We start from the raw sequence: 20,951 nt of genomic DNA, 5'->3' as shown, positions 1-20,951 counted from the left end.
AAGACTTGCGAAAGCATTTTATTCCCTGCGTTGGTTATCAAGAGAGCATGTTTTGTTTAAGATACAATTCAAAGCTGTGCCTTATCTGTGAAGCAGAAGCTCAACCGTCAGGCAAGTTTTTGCATGTTTGGCTTCACAGTGCTCTCCACTATGCAGCTCAATGCTTTTATCGATTGCAGAGGATGAGTGACTCGCGGTGCGTGGCTGGACTCTCTCTTACTATGGGTAAGTTGCAAAAATGGAGTGTTCAAATGTATGAAATCAGTTTTTTTTTCTTGTCTTTGTTATATTTTGTCGGTTGCAGGGCTCCACACATCAGTAGTCGAAGTCTATAATATGCTATTTGCCAAAATCTATTGTGCCAATGTGCCACTGAGATGTGGTACTTTATTTACATCATTGCATTATCAGTTTAAAAAATAATTATATTGTTTTGTGTACGTGATCATGAGTAAACATGCTGGTCGGTGTCGCACCGAGCTGCACATTAAAGTTAAAGTTAAAAGGGATGCTGCTGACTCCTGTGAATAGCCCCACCGTTTCCCTCTGTCATGTCAAAACACTAGCTACTCTCCCCCACCCCCTCCCTACCTCTCCCACACACAGACAGACACACACACTCTCACACTTTGTTATGATGGTTAGACAAACACTCCCAACCCGTGTCCCTGTTTGAGAGGTTTGGGCTGCTAAACATCATGTGTCTGACGTAAGTCCTGCTAGTTTTATCACGGTGCGTGCATTTGTCTTATACAGGAATACAAAATGTATGATTTACTGTGAGGTTAATATGTACATATAAACTATGTTTTGTGTGTTCACGTTTCAGTCACTGCTGTTACTGTCGTACAAATGTAACCCCTCAGATTTAGTGAAAAATTAATACCCATCCATCCTTGAAAATTAATACAAAAATTAAGTGGTTTTAGGTGCCTAGAATACTCAAGGACTTTTCTATAACCTGGATAAAAAATAGCCAGAAATGACAAATGACAAGCAAAAAGGTGTGATTTGGAATGTGCTCTTTGGCACAAACTTAATGTTAATACATTAGAGTGGGAATCAGCTGTATAATATAAGTGTGTGTGTGTGTGTGTGTGTATATATATATATATATATATATATATATACACACACACTCACCGGCCACTTTCTTAGGTACACCTGTTCAATTGCTTATAAAAACAAAAAGTTAATCTTCCAATCACCGCTGAATTCATGCTGAAGTTAAAACCGAGCATCAGAATGGGGATTTAAACAAATTTTAATGTGGCATGGTTGATGGTACAAGGCAGGATGGATCCATGCTTTTATGTTGATTACGCCAAATTCTGACCCTACCATCTGACTTTCGCAACTGAAATCGAGACTAATCAGACCAGGCAAGACTTTTCCAATCTTTTATTGTCCAAATTTGGTGAGCCTGTGCGAATTGTAGCCTCAGTTTCCTGTTCTTAGCTGACAGGAGTGGCACCCGTTGGGGTCTTCTTCTCTATATGCCTAAATGAATTGAGTTGCTGCCATGTGATTGGCTGATAAGTTATATGTGTTAACAAGAAAATGAACCGCTGTACCTAATATAGTGGCCGGTGAGTGTATATACGTGTGTATGTGTTTAAATGCAGTTCATATGTCTTGCCATTTACCAACCCTTTTGTAAAAGCTGATTGACAAAGACAGGCACATAATCACATGTGCACAGTCATACGTCTGTCTACTTAATCTGCTAGTGCACCAGTCGGTGAAAATGAAAGAGGGTTTAAAGGTCTTAGAGGTGTGTACTGCATGTATACATGTGTGTTTTTTTTGAACGACTTATTTTTATTGTGCCATAATCCAGTTTTTAAATACAGTTTATACAGGGCTTTTACACCGCTATACTAATCATCAAAGTAATAAAAAAACAACTATGATTACAGTCAGACCAATTCTCTTTATCTGGAAGGCAAGACCCTCTCATGGCACCTGAGTTCCCCGGGCCATAAAGTAATTAGTGACACACACACTTGGGATTATGATGGTGAGAATGTTCTTGCAGGTGGGAATAAGGCTGACTTGCAGGTTGGGTAGGTGCCATACATATGGGATCCACAGTCCAGCATCAGTAGGCGGTTTCAGGAGGGGTTGACTGGGAGGTAACATAAGACTTGAATATCATAGATCTCAACAGTGGTCACCAGTCTATCTGTGTCTCTATTCGTTGAAGGAATCAGTCGCAAGAAAGGGGCCCGGAGTCAACACACACAGCAGCCATGGCAGGTGAGTGCGATTTTTCTTTACTGCAAATGGCATTGTTGGGGGAGTATATTTGTCTACATTATGCCTTACACTTTCACGATGAACTGTTATTTGCTTAGTGTAAATTTGCTTTATAATTTAAATTATATTTGACCAGCTGTACTTGTTCAGTTCACTTTTATTCAAAGGAAAAATATCAGTTTCAAAAACATGCAACTTCTGTTAACTCATTCCTGCAGATCACGAGGCAGGGAAGAAACCCAAGCACAAAAGTGTAAGTCCAACTTTTGCATTGTCTATAGTATTAATGAAAATGCAGATATGTATTGTTAAGTTCTCTGACACCAAACTGAACTTTGAAGTGGAAAAGATGTGCGTCATAACAAAACATCTAATTATGTGGTTGTACATCTAGGAAGTGTGCAGAGCCTTAAGATAAATGCCTTACCAGTCCCTGTGGTACTTTAAGTGATGTTATTATTTTTTCTTCTAACAGGCCACAGTCTTTGGCTACCCAATAAGTATCTTCTTCATTGTGGTCAATGAGTTCTGCGAGCGTTTCAGCTACTATGGCATGCGAGGTGAGTTGACTTTGCTCTGGATCAGATTTTTCTTGTTGGGAGAGGCCATTTAATTTGCTTTGCCTCTCCTGCAGCGTTGGAAAGTAGCTTTACTAAAGTTATATATTTGCGTACCATTGTGGGATACTTAACTTCAGTATTTCAATGTCTCGTCTTTTTATTCAACAGCTACGAAGGGTTGTATAAAAAATGGGTGTGGAAGAATACAAAGATCTTTACTTAAATAAAAGTAGCAATGCAACAATGCTAATATACTCTATTATAGCCCACAAGTAAAAATTATATAAATAGAATTAAATGGTAAGTTAAAGAACTACCTTAAAGTAATACCTCTTAAAGCACATTACTTTTTTAAATGTATTGGTCCTTTCCTCCTCTGATAGAATTAGTATTGTTAAATAATTGTGTTGTTACTTTTACTCCCATACATCTACCTCATTATTTTTTCTCCCACTTCGCTCCCTCTCTGTCTGCAGCTGTGCTGGTGTTGTACTTCAAGTACTTCCTCAGGTGGGACGACGACTTTTCCACCACCATCTACCACACCTTTGTGGCCCTCTGCTACCTGACACCTATCCTGGGGGCCGTTGTGGCTGATTCATGGCTCGGAAAGTTCAAGTGAGTTTCAAATATCATACAAATGGTTTTTCACCGTTTTAATACAAAAAAATCCATAAGCTGTAACTTCTGTATTAGATCTAAACTGTGCTTTCATATGCTGCTCCATAGAGTTGGGGTTAAAGTACACTCAACAAAAATATAAACGCAACACTTTTGTTTTTGCTCCCATTTTTCATGAGATGGACTTAAAGATCTAAAATTCATTCCAGATACACAATTGTACCATTTCTCTCAAACATTGTTCACAAATCTGTCTAAATGTGTGATAGTGAGCACTTCTGCTTTGCTGAGATAATCCATCCCACCTCACAGGTGTGCCACATCAAGATGCTGATCTGACATCATGATTAGTGCACAGGTGTGCCTTAGACTGTCCACAATAAAAGGCCACCCTGAAATGTGCATTTTTTTGCTTTATTGGGGATCTGGGGACTCAGAACCAGTCAGTATCTGGTGTGACCACCATTTGCCTCATGCAGTGCAACACATCTTCTTCGCATAGAGTTGATCAGATTGTCAATTGTGGCCTGTGGAATGTTGGTCCACTCCTCTTCAATGGCTGTGCGAAGTTGCTGGAGACGGCTTATGGTGGAGAAATTAACATTCAATGCACGAGCAACAGATCTGGTTGACATTCCTGCTGTCAGCATGCCAATTGCACGCTCCCTCAATGCTTGTGGCATCTGTGGCATTTTGCTGTGAGACAAAACTGCACATTTCAGGGTGGCCTTTTATTGTGGACAGTCTAAGGCACACCTGTGCACTAATCATGATGTCAGATCAGCATCTTGATGTGGCACACCTGTGAGGTGGGATGGATTATCTCAGCAAAGCAGAAGTGCTCACTATCACACATTTAGACAGATTTGTGAACAATGTTTGAGAGAAATGGTACAAGTGTGTATCTGGAATGAATTGTAGATCTTTAAATCCATCTCATGAAAAATGGGAGCAAAAACAAAAGTGTTGCGTTTATATTTTTGTTGAGTGTATATCTCACAGAATGTGCTGTTAAATTGCCTCCTTGGATTTTTGACCCTTGTCTATCTTATCTCTATCTGAACATGATGCACACCTGTTTAACTCTTCACGCCTTCCTCCTCCTCCTCCTCCTCCCTTCACAGGACTATTGTTTACCTGTCCATCGTTTACACGCTTGGGCAGATTGTCCTGGCGGTGAGTGCTATCCATGACATCACCGACACCGACAGGGACGGCACCCCGGACAACATGACCTTCCATGTGTGAGTCCACCGCGATCCAGAATAATGTGTTGGAATAATACATTGGGTGCACATATATGTACTGACGCCATGTTTCCCCTCCCCACCCCAGATCTCTGTCCATGGTTGGCTTGATCCTCATTGCCTTGGGAACAGGGGGAATCAAACCCTGCGTGGCTGCCTTTGGTGGAGACCAGTTCTTAGAGCATCAGGTTAGGTGTCGCCTAAGCACACACAAAAATATTGTATAATAGCATCAAAAACACACATTAAACAAACATTCAAATTCATTATGCATATTCATACACATGACCTCTGTTGCATTTACACTTAAATATACACATAGAGAATGACTCCCTTATGTACATACACTTATGCACACACGTGCAGGACACAGGCATTATCTCTGTCTTTGTCACACACGTGTGTGCACACTGCAATCAAAAAGGACAATTTGCCCAGCTATCAGTGCTATAATCTCGTCAGCACTTCTTGTATCTCTGTTTCGTGCCTGCTGGTTGTTTATTAACTAATAACCACAGTACAACTGTCTCAATGACTTTATGATACTGCACAAGGCCAGTGAGACTAGAGATTAGCACGTAATATTAATGATTCTGGTGAGATTGGATGTTATGTAATAGCAAAAATGAAAAAATGTTGGTCTTAATTGTTTTCAATTTCCCGCAGGAGAAGCAAAGAAGCACCTTCTTCTCTATCTTCTACCTGTCCATCAATGCTGGCAGCCTGCTGTCCACGGTCATCACCCCCATCCTCAGAGGTAAGCTAAAGACCACAGCAGAAAATACACACATGACTAATATGCTGAATAGTTTTTTTTAAATGTGTGTGTGTGTGTGTGTGTTTGCTTGCAGCTCAGGAGTGCGGTATTTACAGCCAGCGGGAATGCTACCCACTGGCTTTTGGTGTCCCTGCTGCTCTCATGGTGGTTGCTCTGAGTAAGAACTCATTTGTATTAAGTTTGATTAAGTTGTAGCAACGTTTTTAGAAGAGCTTTTATTGAAAAAACTGGAAATAGTTAGAATAACGTGGCCATTTACCAGGCAGGAAGGTTTCTTGGGTGCTACCGAGTGGCACTATTGGAGCTGTTGGATCCAGTGTTTTTGGAATTTTTAACCCACACTGGAGACTCAAAGTCAGGAGGTGTTGACCTCCACTACTTAAATGTATTCTATTGTTTCCCCAAACTAATGAAATCACAATACAAACTCACTGGATTGCCTTGATAAAAGATTTATGAATTTGTTTTATAGATAAAGTAAAAAAAATAATTAATTACATCTCATTTTTTTTTATTGGTGGTAGGGGAAGGTGGGGTGATTTGTGCAACTTTTTACTCAAAGTGATTTTAAAGTGAGGCCTTGACAGTTATGTCTCCAACTCAAATATGTACATATATTTCAGGATGTTGTGCATCCCTGGCAATAAAAACTTTGGATCTGGAATAAACTGTTTAAGAAATATAGCTTTCGGAAAAAAAGTTGTCTTGTCGCACAAATCACCCCACGTAGTGGGGTGATTTGTGCGTCATTGTGTCACAATGACAAAGTCACCATCATCATCTTTCTGGCCATCTGAACTCTCATCAGTGGTGTCGTTAAGTGGAATTGAGATGTCACTCTCTTCTGAGCTACTGTAGACAATCACTTTCTTTTGGTGACCAGCGTATACAGCCATGCCACTGGCACAACTCTCAGAAATGTACTTTGCACTAGTTGCTCCGTGCTTGTGGAACCAACTGCCACCTGACAAATGTGATTCCCCCTACATTTCTGCCTTTAAATCAAGGCTCAAAACCCATATGTACACCCTGGTGTTTCCTCCCCATTAACTATCTTACCTCTGCACTACTATCTGTGTTTATGTGGATGTATGGGCTTTACGTCTTTTATTTTGGTTATTGTTATTGTACCTTCATTGTTTACCTACTGAATGCACTATGTACAGCACTTTGGACAGTGCAAACTGTCATAAATGTGCTTTTATAAATACATTTTACTTACTTACTTACTTATAACTCACCCAGGCCCTTGCGCACAAATCACCCCATCCCCAGAATTTTGGATAATAGGCATGATGCAGCAATTTAGGGTTGACATTGTGCTAACTATATAGACTCAAAGTGTAGCATACCAAAGCACTAAAACATGTGTCAAATGTTTTCAAACGTGTCTATAATTGTTCAGACACAATAATCAAAAAACCTTGATCATGGAAATTTTACTTTGAAAGGCAAAACACAGTTTTTTGAGCTTAAACGTGCTTATATCTTATTCCTTGTGTCTCCCTTCTTTACAGGATGAGTCAAATGGACGGCTCTTCTTAAATATGTGGTCACATTTCCAATTTCTTCCACGGTTTTCTAGAAACAAGGGGTTTTGCAACTTCCAAAATGCACAAATCACCCCACCTTCCCCTATATTAAAAAAGCATAAATTATTAATGAAATATTACTAAACCCTTTTGGTTCAACTTATCAACCTTTCATTCCCCATAATAAGGTATGTTTTATAAGAACAAGGTGCTATATTTATAGTGCATGTAAGATAAGTCAATCACATTCTAACAATGATAACCATTATCCTGATAATTTCCTCCCGCCATTTTGACAAATGTTAATATGAATATCTTGTGTTTGTGTGTGTTTGTCTGCAGTTGTGTTCATTGTTGGAAGTGGGATGTACATTAAGACCCCTCCTCAAGGCAACATCCTGGTGAAAGTCTGCAAATGCATCGGGGTAAGTGGCTCCCCCAAAGATTCTCCAAAAGTTTTATGGCTTCAAAAGTAGATTAATTTAAACTAGAACTGCAAGCAGTTGTGAACGGGGGCCAAGCCTCCCACGCGACTCGGGATCGGGCGTCGTCGTCCGCGGCGCCGGCCCCTCGCTTCACGGAATCCGGGGATGTAAAGTTTTTGAATGTGCGATGTTCGGTGTGGGAGTTATAGGCCCAAACGCGTTTTCTTTGCTTTTTGTGGTTTTGGTGCCCCCTATGGATGACATTCGCAAAACTGTGTTTGATAGAAAGATGCAGCTCAATGTACCGAACAAGTGGATGTTACATTTTTCAATGTGCGATGTTTGGTTGGGGAGTTATGAGCAAAATGAAATTGTGAACCTCTCCATTGTAAAGAGACTTTTTTGAATTTTCCCATTTTCCCGCCGAAAGACTTAGGAAATGGCGAAAAAAGGCCAAAAAATTGAAAAACTCTTTTTTTTAATAAGTCCGGCATACATAGGAATTTCTTGCCCATATTTTTTTTATAGACTCAGGTATGCCCCATGATAGTCTCCCTTGAGTTTCAAGAAAATCCCTCTTTTTTTTTTTTTTTACGGATTTTCGCAAATCTTTAAAGCGCTACCGTTTGGTCTTCCGATGGTCGTAGAAAAATTATTTGACCAACTTTTGCTCGTGGGAGTTGGTAGAGCATAATGTTTTTGGTTTCGTATAAATCGGGCGAAAACTGTAGGAGGAGTATGTTTTGGTGACTGACACAGTTTTTGCGATATAGCGAAAAATGTATATATACGCAAATGGGCGTGGCCTATCTCAAAAGATGCATCTAACTTGTGTGCATCTGTGGATATAAAGTTTTTGACTGTCGGACTTTCGGTGCGGAAGTTATAGCCCAAAACGCCTTTTCCTTTGTTGTAGCGCCACCTAGTGGCCGGGATGTCTGAATTTTTTCCTCTGCGTACGTACCATGGACCTGGATAAGCCATGCAAGTGGCATGTCCCAACCCTTTACGGTTTGGGCTGCAGCACCACTTTTACGCATGGAAGAATAAGAATAAAGAACTAGAACTGCAAGCAGTTGTGAACGGGGGCCAAGCCTCCCACGCGACTCGGGATTGGACGTCGTCGTCCGCAGCGCCGGCCCCTCGCTTCACGGAATCCGGGGATGTAAAGTTTTTGAATGTGGGATGTTCGGTGTGGGAGTTATAGCCCCAAACGCGTTTTCTTTGCTTTTTGCGGTTTTGGTGCCCCCTATGGATGACATTCGCAAAACTGTGTTATGTAGAAAGATGCAGCTGACTTGTGGGCATCTGTGGATATAAAGTGTTTGACTGTGGGATGTTTGGTGTGGAAGTTATAGCCCCAAACGCGTTTTCTTTGCTTTTTGTGGTTTGGCGCCCCCTATGGATGACATTTGCAAAACTGTGTTTGATAGAAAGATGTTGCTCAATGTACCGAAGAAGTGGATGTCAAGTTTTTGAATGTGCGATGTTTGGTTGGGGAGTTATAGCAAAATCAAATTGTCAACCTCTCCATTGTAAAGACAGTTTTTTGAATTTTCCCATTTTCCCGCCTAAAGACTTAGGAAATGGCGAAAACAGGCAAAAAAATTGAAAAACTATTTTTTTTAATAAGTCCGGCCCACATAGGAATTTCTTGCCCATATTTTTGCCATAGGCTCAGGTATGCCCCATGATAGTGTCCCTTGAGTTTCAAGAAAATCCCTTTATTTTATTTTTTTAAGGAATTTTCGCAAATCTTTAAAGCGCTACCGTTTGGTCTTCCGATGGTCGTAGAAAAATTATTTGACTTACTTTTGCTCGTGGGAGTCGGTAGAGCATAATGCTTTTGGTTTCGTCCAAATCGGGCGAAAACTGTAGGAGGAGTATGTTTTGGTGACTGACACAGTTTTCGCGATGTAGCGAAAAATGTATATATACGCAAATGGGCGTGGCCTATCTCAAAAGATGCAGCTGACTTGTGGGCATCTGTGGATATAAAGTTTTTGACTGTCGGACTTTCGGTGTGGGAGTTATAGCCCCAAACATGTTTTTTTATTGTTGTAGCGCCACCTAGTGGCTGGCATGTCTGAATTTTTTTGTCTGCGTACCAGGCACGGACCTGGATAAGCCCTGCAAGAGGCATGTCCCAACCCTTTACGGTTTGGGCTGCAGCACCACTTTTACGTAAGGAAAAATAATAATAATAATAACTAGAACTGCAAGCAGTTGTGAACGGGGGCCAAGCCTCCCACGCGACTCGGGATCGGGCGTCGTCGTCCGCAGCGCCGGCCCCTCGCTTCACGGAATCCGGGGATGTAAAGTTTTTGAATGTGGGATGTTCGGCGTGGGAGTTATAGCCCCAAACGCGTTTTCTTTGCTTTTTGCGGTTTTGGTGCCTCCTATGGATGACATTCGCAAAACTGTGTTATGTAGAAAGATGCAACTGACTTGTGGGCATCTGTGGATATAAAGTGTTTGACTGTGGGATGTTTGGTGTGGAAGTTATAGCCCCAAACGCGTTTTCTTTGCTTTTTGTGGTTTTGGCGCCCCCTATGGATGACATTTGCAAAACTGTGTTTGATAGAAAGATGTTGCTCAATGTACCGAACAAGTGGATGTCAAGTTTTTGAATGTGCGATGTTTGGTTGGGGAGTTATAGCAAAATGAAATTGTCAACCTCTCCATTGTAAAGACACTTTTTTGAATTTTCCCATTTTCCCGCCTAAAGACTTAGAAAATGGCGAAAACAGGCAAAAAAAATTAAAAACTCTTTTGTTTAATAAGTCCGGCCCACATAAAAATTTCTTTCCCATATTTTTGCCATAGGCTCAGGTATGCCCCATGATAGTCTCCCTTGAGTTTCAAGAAAATCCCTCTTTTTTTTTTTTTTAACGGATTTTCGCAAATCTTTAAAGCGCTACCGTTTGGTCTTCCGATGGTCGTAGAAAAATTATTTGACCAACTTTTGCTCGTGGGAGTCGGTAGAGCATAATGCTTTTGGTTTCGTCCAAATCGGGCGAAAACTGTAGGAGGAGTATGTTTTGGTGACCGACACAGTTTTTGCGATGTGGCGAAAAATGTATATATACGCAAATGGGCGTGGCCTATCTCAAAAGATGCAGCTGACTTGTGGGCATCTGTGGATATAAAGTTTTTGACTGTCGGACTTTCGGTGCGGGAGTTATAGCCCCTAATGCGTGTTTCTAATGTTATAGCGCCACCTAGTGGCCGGCATGTCTGAATTTTTTTGTCTGCGTACGTACCATGGACCTGGATAAGCCATGCAAGTGGCATGTCCAAACCCTTTACGGTTTGGGCTGCAGCACCACTTTTACGCATGGAAGAATAAAGAATAACTAGAACTGCGAGCAGTTGTGAACGGGGGCCAAGCCTCCCACGCGACTCGGGATCGGGCGTCGTCGTCCGCGGCGCCGGCCCCTCGCCTCACGGTATCCGGGGATGTAAAGTTTTTGAATGTGGGATGTTTGGTTTGGGAGTTATAGACCAAAAGGCAAAAACAATGGCAGAGAAAGATGCTCAAGTGTGTTTTTGGTGCCCCCTTTTGGAGCAATTTAAGGAAAAAGTAGAACCAGCCTGAGAACCATAGGACAAACACATGTGTGAAGTTTGGTGTTAATAGGATAAATCGTTTTGGATTTAGGAGCAGTTTGGTAAAAGGTAGCTAATAGGCAAATCTTTAAAGCGCTACCGTTTGGTCTTCCGATGGTCGTAGAAAAATTCTTTACACAACATTTGCCCGTGGGAGTCGGTAGAGCATAATGCTTTTGGTTTCGTCCAAATCGGACAAAAACTGTAGGAGGAGTGTGTTTTGGTGACTGACACAGTTTTTGCGATGTAGCGAAAGAAAATCCCATATGCAAATGGGCGTGGCCTATCTCAAAAGATGCAGCTGACTTGTGGGCATCTGTGGATATAAAGTGTTTGACTGTGGGATGTTTGGTGTGGAAGTTATAGCCCCAAACGCGTTTTCTTTGCTTTTTGTGGTTTTGGCGCCCCCTATGGATGACATTTGCAAAACTGTGTTTGATAGAAAGATGTTGCTCAATGTACCGAACAAGTCGATGTCAAGTTTTTGAATGTGCGATGTTTGGTTGGGGAGTTATAGCAAAATCAAATTGTCAACCTCTCCATTGTAAGGACACTTTTTTGAATTTTCCCATTTTCCCGCCTAAAGACTTAGAAAATGGCGAAAACAGGCAAAAAAAATTAAAAACTCTTTTTTTTAATAAGTCCGGCCCACATAAAAATTTCTTTCCCATATTTTTGCCATATGCTCAGGTATGCCCCATGATAGTCTTCCTTGAGTTTCAAGAAAATCCCTCTTTTTTTTTTTTTTAACGGATTTTCGCAAATCTTTAAAGCGCTACCGTATGGTCTTCCGATGGTCGTAGAAAAATTATTTGACCAACTTTTGCTCGTGGGAGTCGGTAGAGCATAATGCTTTTGGTTTCGTCCAAATCGGGCGAAAACTGTAGGAGGAGTATGTTTTGGTGACCGACACAGTTTTTGCGATGTGGCGAAAAATGTATATATACGCAAATGGGCGTGGCCTATCTCAAAAGATGCAGCTGACTTGTGGGCATCTGTGGATATAAAGTTTTTGACTGTCGGACTTTCGGTGCGGGAGTTATAGCCCCTAATGCGTTTTTCTGCTGTTATAGCGCCACCTAGTGGCCGGCATGTCTGAATTTTTTTGTCTGCGTACGTACCATGGACCTGGATAAGCCATGCAAGTGGCATGTCCAAACCCTTTACGGTTTGGGCTGCAGCACCACTTTTACGCATGGAAGAATAAAGAATAACTAGAACTGCGAGCAGTTGTGAACGGGGGCCAAGCCTCCCACGCGACTCGGGATCTGGCGTCGTCGTCCGCGGCGCCGGCCCCTCGCTTCACGGAATCCGGGGATGTAAAGTTTTTGAATGTGGGATGTTTGGTTTGGGAGTTATAGACCAAAACGCAAAGAAAACGCAGAGAAAGATGCTCAAGGGTGTTTTTGGCGCCCCCTTTTGGAGCACTTTAAGGAAAAAGTAGAAACAACCTGAGAACTATAGGATAAACACATTTGTGAAGTTTGGTGTTAATAGGATGAATCGTTTTGGATTTAGGAGCAGTTTGGTACAAGGTAGCTAATGTGCAAATCTTTAAAGCGCTACCGTTTGGTCTTCTGATGGTCGTAGAAAAATTCTTTATACAACTTTTGCTCGTGGGAGTCGGTAGAGCATAATGCTTTTGGTTTCGTCCAAATCGGGCAAAAACTGTAGGAGGAGTGTGTTTTGGTGACTGACACAGTTTTTGCGATGTAGGGAAAAAAAATCCCATAGGCAAATGGGCGTGGCCTATCTGAAAAGATGCAGCTGACTTGTGGGCATCTGTGGATATAAAGTTTTTGACTGTGGGATGTTCGGTGTGGAAGTTATAGCCCCAAACGAGTTTTCTTTGCTTTTTGTGGTTTTGGCGCCCCCTATGGATGACATTCACAAAACAACGTTAGATAGAAAGATGCAGCTTAATGTACCAAACAAGTAGATGTCAAGTTTTTGAATGTGCGATGTTCGGTTGGGGAGTTATAGCAAAATCCAATTGTCAACCTCTCCATTGTAAAGACACTTTTTTGAATTTCCCGCCGAAACACTTAGGAAATGGCGAAAACAGGCAAAAAAATTGAAAAACTCTTTTTTTTAATAAGTCCCGCCCAGAAAGGAATTTCTTGCCCATATTTTTGCCATAGACTCAGGTATGCCCCATGATAGTCTCCCTTGAGTTTCAAGAAAATCCCTCTTTTTTTTTTTTTTAACGGATTTTCGCAAATCTTTAAAGCGCTATCGTTTGGTCTTCCGATGGTCGTAGAAAAATTATTTGACCAACTTTTGCTCGTGGGAGTCGGTAGAGCATAATGCTTTTGGTTTCGTCCAAATCGGGCAAAAACTCTAGGAGGAGTATGTTTTGGTGACCGACACAGTTTTTGCGACGTAGCAAAAAATCTATCCTATCGCAAATGGGCGTGGCCTATCTCAAAAGATGCAGCTGACTTGTGGGCATCTGTGGATATAAAGTTTTTGACTGTCGGACTTTCAGTGCGGAAGTTATAGCCCAAAACGCCTTTTCCTTTGTTGTAGCGCCACCTAGTGGCCGGGATGTCTGAATTTTTTCGTCTGCGTACCAGGCACGGACCTGGATAAGCCATGCAAGTGGCATGTCCCAACCCTTTACGGTTTGGGCTGCAGCACCACTTTTACGTAAGGAATAAGAAGAAGAATAATCCCTACAAGAACAATAGGGTTCCCTGCCCCGCAGGGCTTTGGAACCGCGTTGCTCTGCAAAACGCGGTCCCAGCCCTACTCGGGCTTGGCCCCCTAATAATAATCCCTACAAGAACAATAGGGTTCCCTGCCCCGCAGGGCTTGGGAACCGCGTTGCTCTGCAAAACGCGGTCCCAGCCCTACTCGGGCTTGGCCCCCTAATAATCCCTACAAGAACAATAGGGTTCCCTGCCCCGCAGGGCTTGGGAACCGCGTTGCTCTGCAAAACGCGGTCCCAGCCCTACTCGGGCTTGGCCCCCTAATAAAAGTCCCAGCAAGAACAATAGGGTTCCCTGCCCTGCAGGGCTTGGGAACCGCGTTGCTCTGCAAAACGCGGTCCCAGCCCTACTCGGGCTTGGCCCCCTAATAATAATCCCTACAAGAACAATAGGGTTCCCTGCCCCGCAGGGCTTGGGAACCGCGTTGCTCTGCAAAACGCGGTCCCAGCCCTACTCGGGCTTGGCCCCCTAATAAAGAATAAAGAATAATCCTTACAAAAACAATAGGGTTCCCTGCCCCGCAGGGCTTGGGAACCGCGTTGCTCTGCAAAACGCGGTCCCAGCCCTTCTCGGGCTTGGCCCCCTAAATAGTACCTCGGAACACCCACACTATAAAAAATTCCTAAGTCGTCTTTTAATTGAAGTTGAGGTCACAAATTGAACCCGTTAGAGTAAAAAAAAATATTGCTTCTTTTGTAGTTTGCTATCAAGAACCGCTTTGCGCACCGTTCTTCTGCATATCCAAAAAGAGAACACTGGATGGACTGGGCTGACGAGAAATACGAGGTATGTGTGCTGCTGTACATACAGAAGTGCAATGCAAATACAAATCATTGATGTGAAACTCATTCGCTTTTTATTGCATTCGGCTCCAGAAACTCCTGATTGCGCAGGTGAAGATGGTCGTGAAGGTGCTGTTCCTCTACATCCCTCTGCCCATGTTCTGGGCTCTCTTTGACCAGCAGGTATTCTACACAATTCTCCTTGAAACCTTTTCTTTGTGATTGTAATTAAGAGCAATCAATAGATCATTCATACCCAGATGTACACTGGTAAAATCCAATAACCAAAGACTAAAGAAGAATGGTGTCTCTCCCACAGGGCTCAAGATGGACCCTCCAGGCGACCACAATGACCGGCGACTTTGTAAGTGATTCATTTTTAGCATGATCACTATATCGAACCACTGTACAAAGCTATTTCTAAAATTAGTTTCTGACTGTTCCCCTTCCTTTTTCATTCAACAGGGAATTCTCATAATCCAGCCTGACCAGATGCAGGTAAGACACTTGTGTTGACTACACTGGGCTTATTTTTGTTGTAGCATTCCTTTAAGTGAACGTTTAAGAAAAGGCTTTACAAGAGAGACTCATCTTCCCACTAGACCGTCAACCCCATCCTGATCCTGGTGTTGGTGCCCATCATGGACAGTTTGATCTACCCGCTGATTGCCAAGTGCAAATTAAATTTCACGTGAGTCTATTTAAATTAGTTTCATTTCATTTAATATATTTTTTTCCTATTTATTTATTTGTTTCTGTGTTTCTGTTTCTGTAGTTCATTAAAGAGGATGACTGTGGGAATGTTCCTTGCTGCTCTCGCGTTCATCGCTGCCGGCCTGGTCCAGCTGCAGATTGATGTGAGTCTTAACATACATCGATCGGGGCAGCTAAAGACTTCACATGAATGTTTGAAGCACAACTCACACGTTCCTTTTTCTCTTCTAGCAAACTCTGCCTCAATTCCCATCAAGCACTCAAGGCCAAGCCAGGTTCATCAACATGCTTGATCGGCCACTGGACATTAAAGCTGGAACAAATGATCTTAAGTTGGAGCCTTTCACGGTACTTTAGTCAACACAAGACACAACTATCTACATGTACTGAATCTAGGTAGCTCTGTTCTGAGTCGCCATTCACTCTTAATATTGTCTTTTATATTTTCTCCTACAGGCCGCTGAAGGTTACCTGACCTTTGAGGGTCCATTTGATTTGACTCTGGGGACTAGTGCCAATATCTCAACCAATTTAACGGATGGCACTCGGAACACCATGGTCATCTTTCAGGAAGGAAACGTAACTACTAAATTGGTGAGCACAAGTGGTCAAAGACCAAAGGAAATGTGTTTTTTTCTTCTAGTACAGGTAGGGTTGGGGACAGACTCAGAATCTCCTTAGTTTGTCTGAATCCCTTACCAAATTTCCACTCAATAAATCGCATGACACATAACACATGTTTTTATTTTAACTGGTTAGAAAGGGATAACTACATTTCCGTTGGCCCTTAATTATGTTTTTAGTTATACATTGATCATATGACATTTTAATTAAAGTAAATAAAAATACTAAGGCACTAAAGTACCTTTCTATTTCCAGTTCAAAGACATCAAAGCCAAGCCCGAACAGGGTGCCAATGCTATAAGGTAAGTTTCTAACTGTTTTGACACTTAATAGTGATGAATTTGGAGAGGCCTTGTGTATTTATTTGTTCTGTTTTGTCTTTTTGTGATTCCCAAAGTAATTATTTCGCTTTTGGGTCCAAAGATATTATTTTGTGCAACATCCAATTTCTTTCTCATATACGTGCAGGACCATAATAAATCTAAGGCACTGCAATTTTCTTTTCGTGTTACTGTAAGTGATAGTCTGCCTCTGCAAGTCCTTTGTTGACACTATACATTAGTTACCGTAGACTAGACATAAAGCACTTGAATGTCGGAGACTTAAGTTTGTCACTGAGTTTGGTGAAGGGACAGTCCCTTAAAGTCACTGTGGCCGCAAGAGACATTAACTGCAATAATGGTAAATGATAGAACAGAGAAAGAGGCATAATCCTGATTCAAATGTGAAATAGTCTCACTTAAAGTCTGTGGTTTTCTCATCTTTTGCTTCTCAAATTCTCCTTCCCCAGATTTTTCAATGGCTTCGGCTCAGCTCTGAATATAACTTCTGGTGACCTGACATTCGATCAAATCGTCAAGAACAACATGTCAAAATATGTGCTGGTGAATCATGGAGAGTAAGACCGAATTTTCATTATATATACAATTGTGTCACATTAGGTTATACGAGAGGATTCCCTTGGCTCTAATTGGTGTGTTTCTTATCTCTGTCAGAGCACAATTCAACATCATGAATGTAGCTGGAGAAAAGTGCGTCTACAGTCAAACCCTGGGCTTCGGGAGCTCTTACACTGTGCTCATCCCGCAAACTTTCACATTTGGACCAAATGTAAAGCATCGATACATTTTTCACATAGCAATCTTTGCTTGAAACTTGTACCTTTTTTGGGGATTGAGTTAACACATCTGGGTAACATGTCCTTGTCTCGCAGTGCAAAGACAGCATCCGGTCAGTGATGGACATCAGTCCTAACACCGTCCACATGGCTTTGCAGATTCCTCAGTATTTCCTAATCACTGCAGGAGAGGTGGTCTTCTCTGTTACTGGCCTAGAATTCGCCTACTCACAGGTAGATGGTTGCATTCCTCACAAACCTGACAACATGGCAAAAAACAAACAAAACAAATCCTAAAAGTGTTATTATTATTACATTTGAATCTCCTCTCTCTGTCCAGGCACCCAGCAACATGAAGTCTGTGCTGCAGGCTGGTTGGCTGTTAACTGTTGCTGTAGGTAACATCATTGTGCTCATTGTCGCAGAGGCTGCAACGCTTTCAGAACAGGTATGTGGCTTTTATTAAACCATTTTCGCAATGTCAAATTTTATTTCATCTCTTAACCCCTGACCTCAGCAAAAATATTCCCTCTAGATGTTTTATGCCATAACATTTACGTTTACGTATTTACTTCACTTAATTTACACTTTAAAACAACTATATACAACTTGCTAGGAGGGGACATTTAGAGGTGCTGGTTGGAAATGTATTAAAGCTAACTCTCCCAGCTCTAGTGTCATATTTAACGTACAGACAAGAGCGTGATAGCAATCTTCCCATCCCCATCCATCTTCCAAATATCAGCATACTTCTAAATATGTTGAGATATTACTTCAGTTTAGCTGCCAATTAAAGGTGTGAGGAACTTTCAGTTTATGTTTATTCTTTCACCCCCTTTGGACAAAAGCGGTAGTGTTTTTATAACGTCTGCTGTTGTTCCCGGGTGAGCATACACAAAGGCATTAAGAAAAACTATATAAAAATAGCATTCTTTGCACTGACGGTTGTGTTTGCTGTTACATGTAATTTATGTTTATCAGAGGAAAATTTGTACTTTTTCACAAATATGTAAAAGTTCCTCGTAGCACCTTTAAGTAAATCGGTAAAGTTGTATAGATACACCTTTTAAAACACAATGAGTTCTTAACACAGGAAAAATCTAAATTAATAAATAAAAAATGCAAAAAAAAAGTTTAGCAAAAAAAAAACTTGTTTGTGTTCCCTAGTGGGCCGAGTACATCCTCTTCGCCTCTCTGCTGATATTGGTGTGCTTCATCTTCGCCGCCATGGCCCATTTCTACACCTACATCGACCCGGTGAAGATCGAGGCCCAGTTTGCCCAGAAGGAGCCGGAAGACAAGGAGAGGAGGAAGAGTGTGGAGATGGCCAAAAAGGAGCCGTCTGAGCACAGCCACCATAATGAAAACAATTCTGACTCCAGCTCTGACGATGGGGAAAGCAAACAGACCAGGATCTAGGAGCCAGAGATCACTGCTGCAAACGAATGCCGCTTGGTTCTGTGTCTGAAAAAAATTGTTTATTTTGGTCATTTTGTCAATGCAGTGTGTGGTGCACTGCTGGACATGTAGTGGTCCGAATGAATGTATGACCTGAGTGAAAATGGTGTTGAGGCTGCAAGAACACAGTAATAGGGCTTAGATGCTTAAGCTCCCAGTGGACAGTGTTAGTGAAGAAACTTTGCGGGATCATTCAGACAGTGCTATTATGACCATGTATGGCTCAACATCTTTAAATAATATTATATTTCACAGAGGTTTCTTATCCAATTAAAATCCCTGGAACTTTATTGGTTAATAATTTGTGCTTTTTGCTGTTGTAAATAAGTTTTTAAAATGATTCATTTTGCACTGTGTAGCAATATCTTTATAAAATAGGCTTTTGTAATGTACTTGAGTACACACAGCGAAACCATTAAAAATGTGTATTTATTTCCAAGGACAGTGTTGTATGTATTGTAATATTGTGTCACTGTTTTATATATATAGTATAATAATAATATACTGTATATATATTATATATTATTACATGAGTTTCTTGTTTGCTCCTGGGTAAAATCCAATACAAAAGACTGCTTATTCAGTCAGTAGATTTTTTTAATCATGTTCCATATTCAATCTCAGAATTCCTTTTGGCCTGTAGGAATACTGCCCTGTAATAATAGCCAACGTTTTAAACCAAAATACAAGCAAGGAGTTGTTGTCAATAACCACACGTACTGGCCCATTTTTCTTTAATCCTCTGCAATAGTGGTGAAGAGGGCTAGCTGAGGCAGTAGGTTGATGCCCTGCAGACTCAGAGGTTGTTTGTTCATGTCCCAACTTGGCAATTTGTTTTTCAAGTCCAAGTAAAGATAGAAAAACACACAGAAAGTCTCCTCACAGGTTTGTAATATGTAATATTTTAACGTGTCCTGTATAAATGTACTTCTCTGTGTATATGGGTTGGGTTCTTTTACTATGTTATATACTCAAATTCAAAAGTTTAATGGTTGTTACATGAAGCAGGGCACACTTAGTTTGACCTTTTTTCCTTCATGAAATAAAACACCTTTTTATGATCATAAGTTATCAAATAGGTGCAAGACATTGTTTTACAAAAGCAAACACAACACATTCTGAGCATTCCTGATTTTATTTTGTATCCTCTTTTTTTTTCATCTTTCTTTCCGTACCTGGATGAAATATTCAATTGAATTTAAATCAGGCATTTAAAAAGAGATTATTAATCTGTTCAAATAATATTTCCCAGGTGTACTTGTATTGATCCTGGTTATTCCATTTAACCATTTCATCAACTGTGTTTAAACAGAGTAGGGGAAGCTACTTTTTCAGTGTTCGCTTTGCAAACTAGCCTACCAATGACTTCACACTGGAAGAAGTCCAATTATAGCTGGTGCACAGCAATGGTTGGGCCTAGCATTCTGAGGAGGAAAAGGAAGAGGCTGAGGATGAAGAAGAAGGAGAGGATGCAAAAGAAAAATACTAGGGGGTCAGCAGAAGTGCCAAACAGAGACATGCATGCTCATCTTGTTGAGTATGCCCAAGGCACAGGCCTACTGTTTAACCTTCCTCCTGTGTTAAGTTCCTGCTACCATCCATGGTGTTAGCGGGTCGGTTTCGACCCGTGTCTGAAATCAGCTGTAAAAAACACTAAAAACAATTATCTATCATCCTTTTTGTTTCTCATCTCTTGGTCACCTTGTTAGGATCCCTTATCCATGAAAATATTGTTTTTAATATTTTTGGTGGAGGAGGCTGGGCCTTTTTTTAGTCAGTATGCGCCTCAATTTCAATAAAAAAAATGGTCAAATTAACCTCAAGAGAATCATATAAATAAATATTTGGTTGTTGTGTTACCTGATTATTACTGAGGGGTATTAGAACACATTTCCTAACAAAATTTGTTTTATTTATTTTTTCATATTAATATTATTGACCTTTTTAACATCTATGGTGTTACTGGTCAATTACGACCCATATATATTTATTTCAGAAAACAGCAAAAAAACTTTTATTTCAGCATTACACAAACACACAATGAAAACCAGAACAAGTCACAACACAAAATATAGATTTTTAAGGTCAAATAAACAACAACCAATCAACAAATCAAACCAATCGAAATCAATTACTAGTTCCAAAACTAGTAAAAGAAAACTGAGTAAAAGCCTCTGTGTGCATATGTTTGGTTGTGTGTTCAGATGTGTGGCAAAGAGCAACACTTTCAGTGTTCTTTGCAGAAATATTTCTTGCAGGTAAAGCACAATACTTTTATCTTTCTGTCCTTAGTGCTTCGGCAGACCTGACACCTCTTATTTTTAGAATCAGGTGGCCATTTTCAGCAAAAACTTGATCCAGAACTTGGCTCACTGTATATCTCCTCATTTTTGAATACTGCAAATAGGAGATGTGCACACTGCAAGTCACCAACTCTATACTGAATTGACCTCACACGTCTGGATATGCCCGTCTGTTTGTTTCGCTTTTATGCAGGTATAAGGGCAAAAAAAG

At 41.0% G+C, this 20,951-nt stretch overlaps 1 protein-coding gene across 1 annotated transcript; it reads left to right on the top strand.

Annotated features, from left to right (window-relative positions):
- The first annotated feature begins 111 nt into the window (after positions 1 to 111).
- On the top strand, positions 112 to 19,402 carry slc15a1b (solute carrier family 15 member 1b). Its single transcript, XM_080052787.1, has 24 exons — positions 112 to 225; positions 2,207 to 2,259; positions 2,478 to 2,512; positions 2,735 to 2,819; positions 3,296 to 3,437; positions 4,565 to 4,684; positions 4,776 to 4,875; positions 5,354 to 5,444; positions 5,539 to 5,622; positions 7,340 to 7,422; positions 14,442 to 14,528; positions 14,618 to 14,707; positions 14,844 to 14,888; positions 14,990 to 15,022; positions 15,127 to 15,215; positions 15,300 to 15,381; positions 15,470 to 15,586; positions 15,695 to 15,832; positions 16,118 to 16,164; positions 16,653 to 16,760; positions 16,858 to 16,972; positions 17,076 to 17,213; positions 17,320 to 17,427; positions 18,147 to 19,402. The coding sequence occupies exons 2-24, from the start codon at positions 2,253 to 2,255 to the stop codon at positions 18,396 to 18,398; spliced, it is 2,196 nt and encodes a 731-aa protein (XP_079908913.1). The 5' UTR covers positions 112 to 225; positions 2,207 to 2,252; the 3' UTR covers positions 18,399 to 19,402.
- Positions 19,403 to 20,951: the final 1,549 nt, after the last annotated feature.

This window comes from Ammodytes marinus (genome assembly GCF_949987685.1).
Source record: "Ammodytes marinus genome assembly, chromosome: 24".
In the NCBI taxonomy this organism is placed as follows: domain Eukaryota; kingdom Metazoa; phylum Chordata; class Actinopteri; order Uranoscopiformes; family Ammodytidae; genus Ammodytes; species Ammodytes marinus.
Note: the sequence above shows the minus strand (reverse complement) of the source record. Positions and strands in the feature narration are given on the sequence as shown.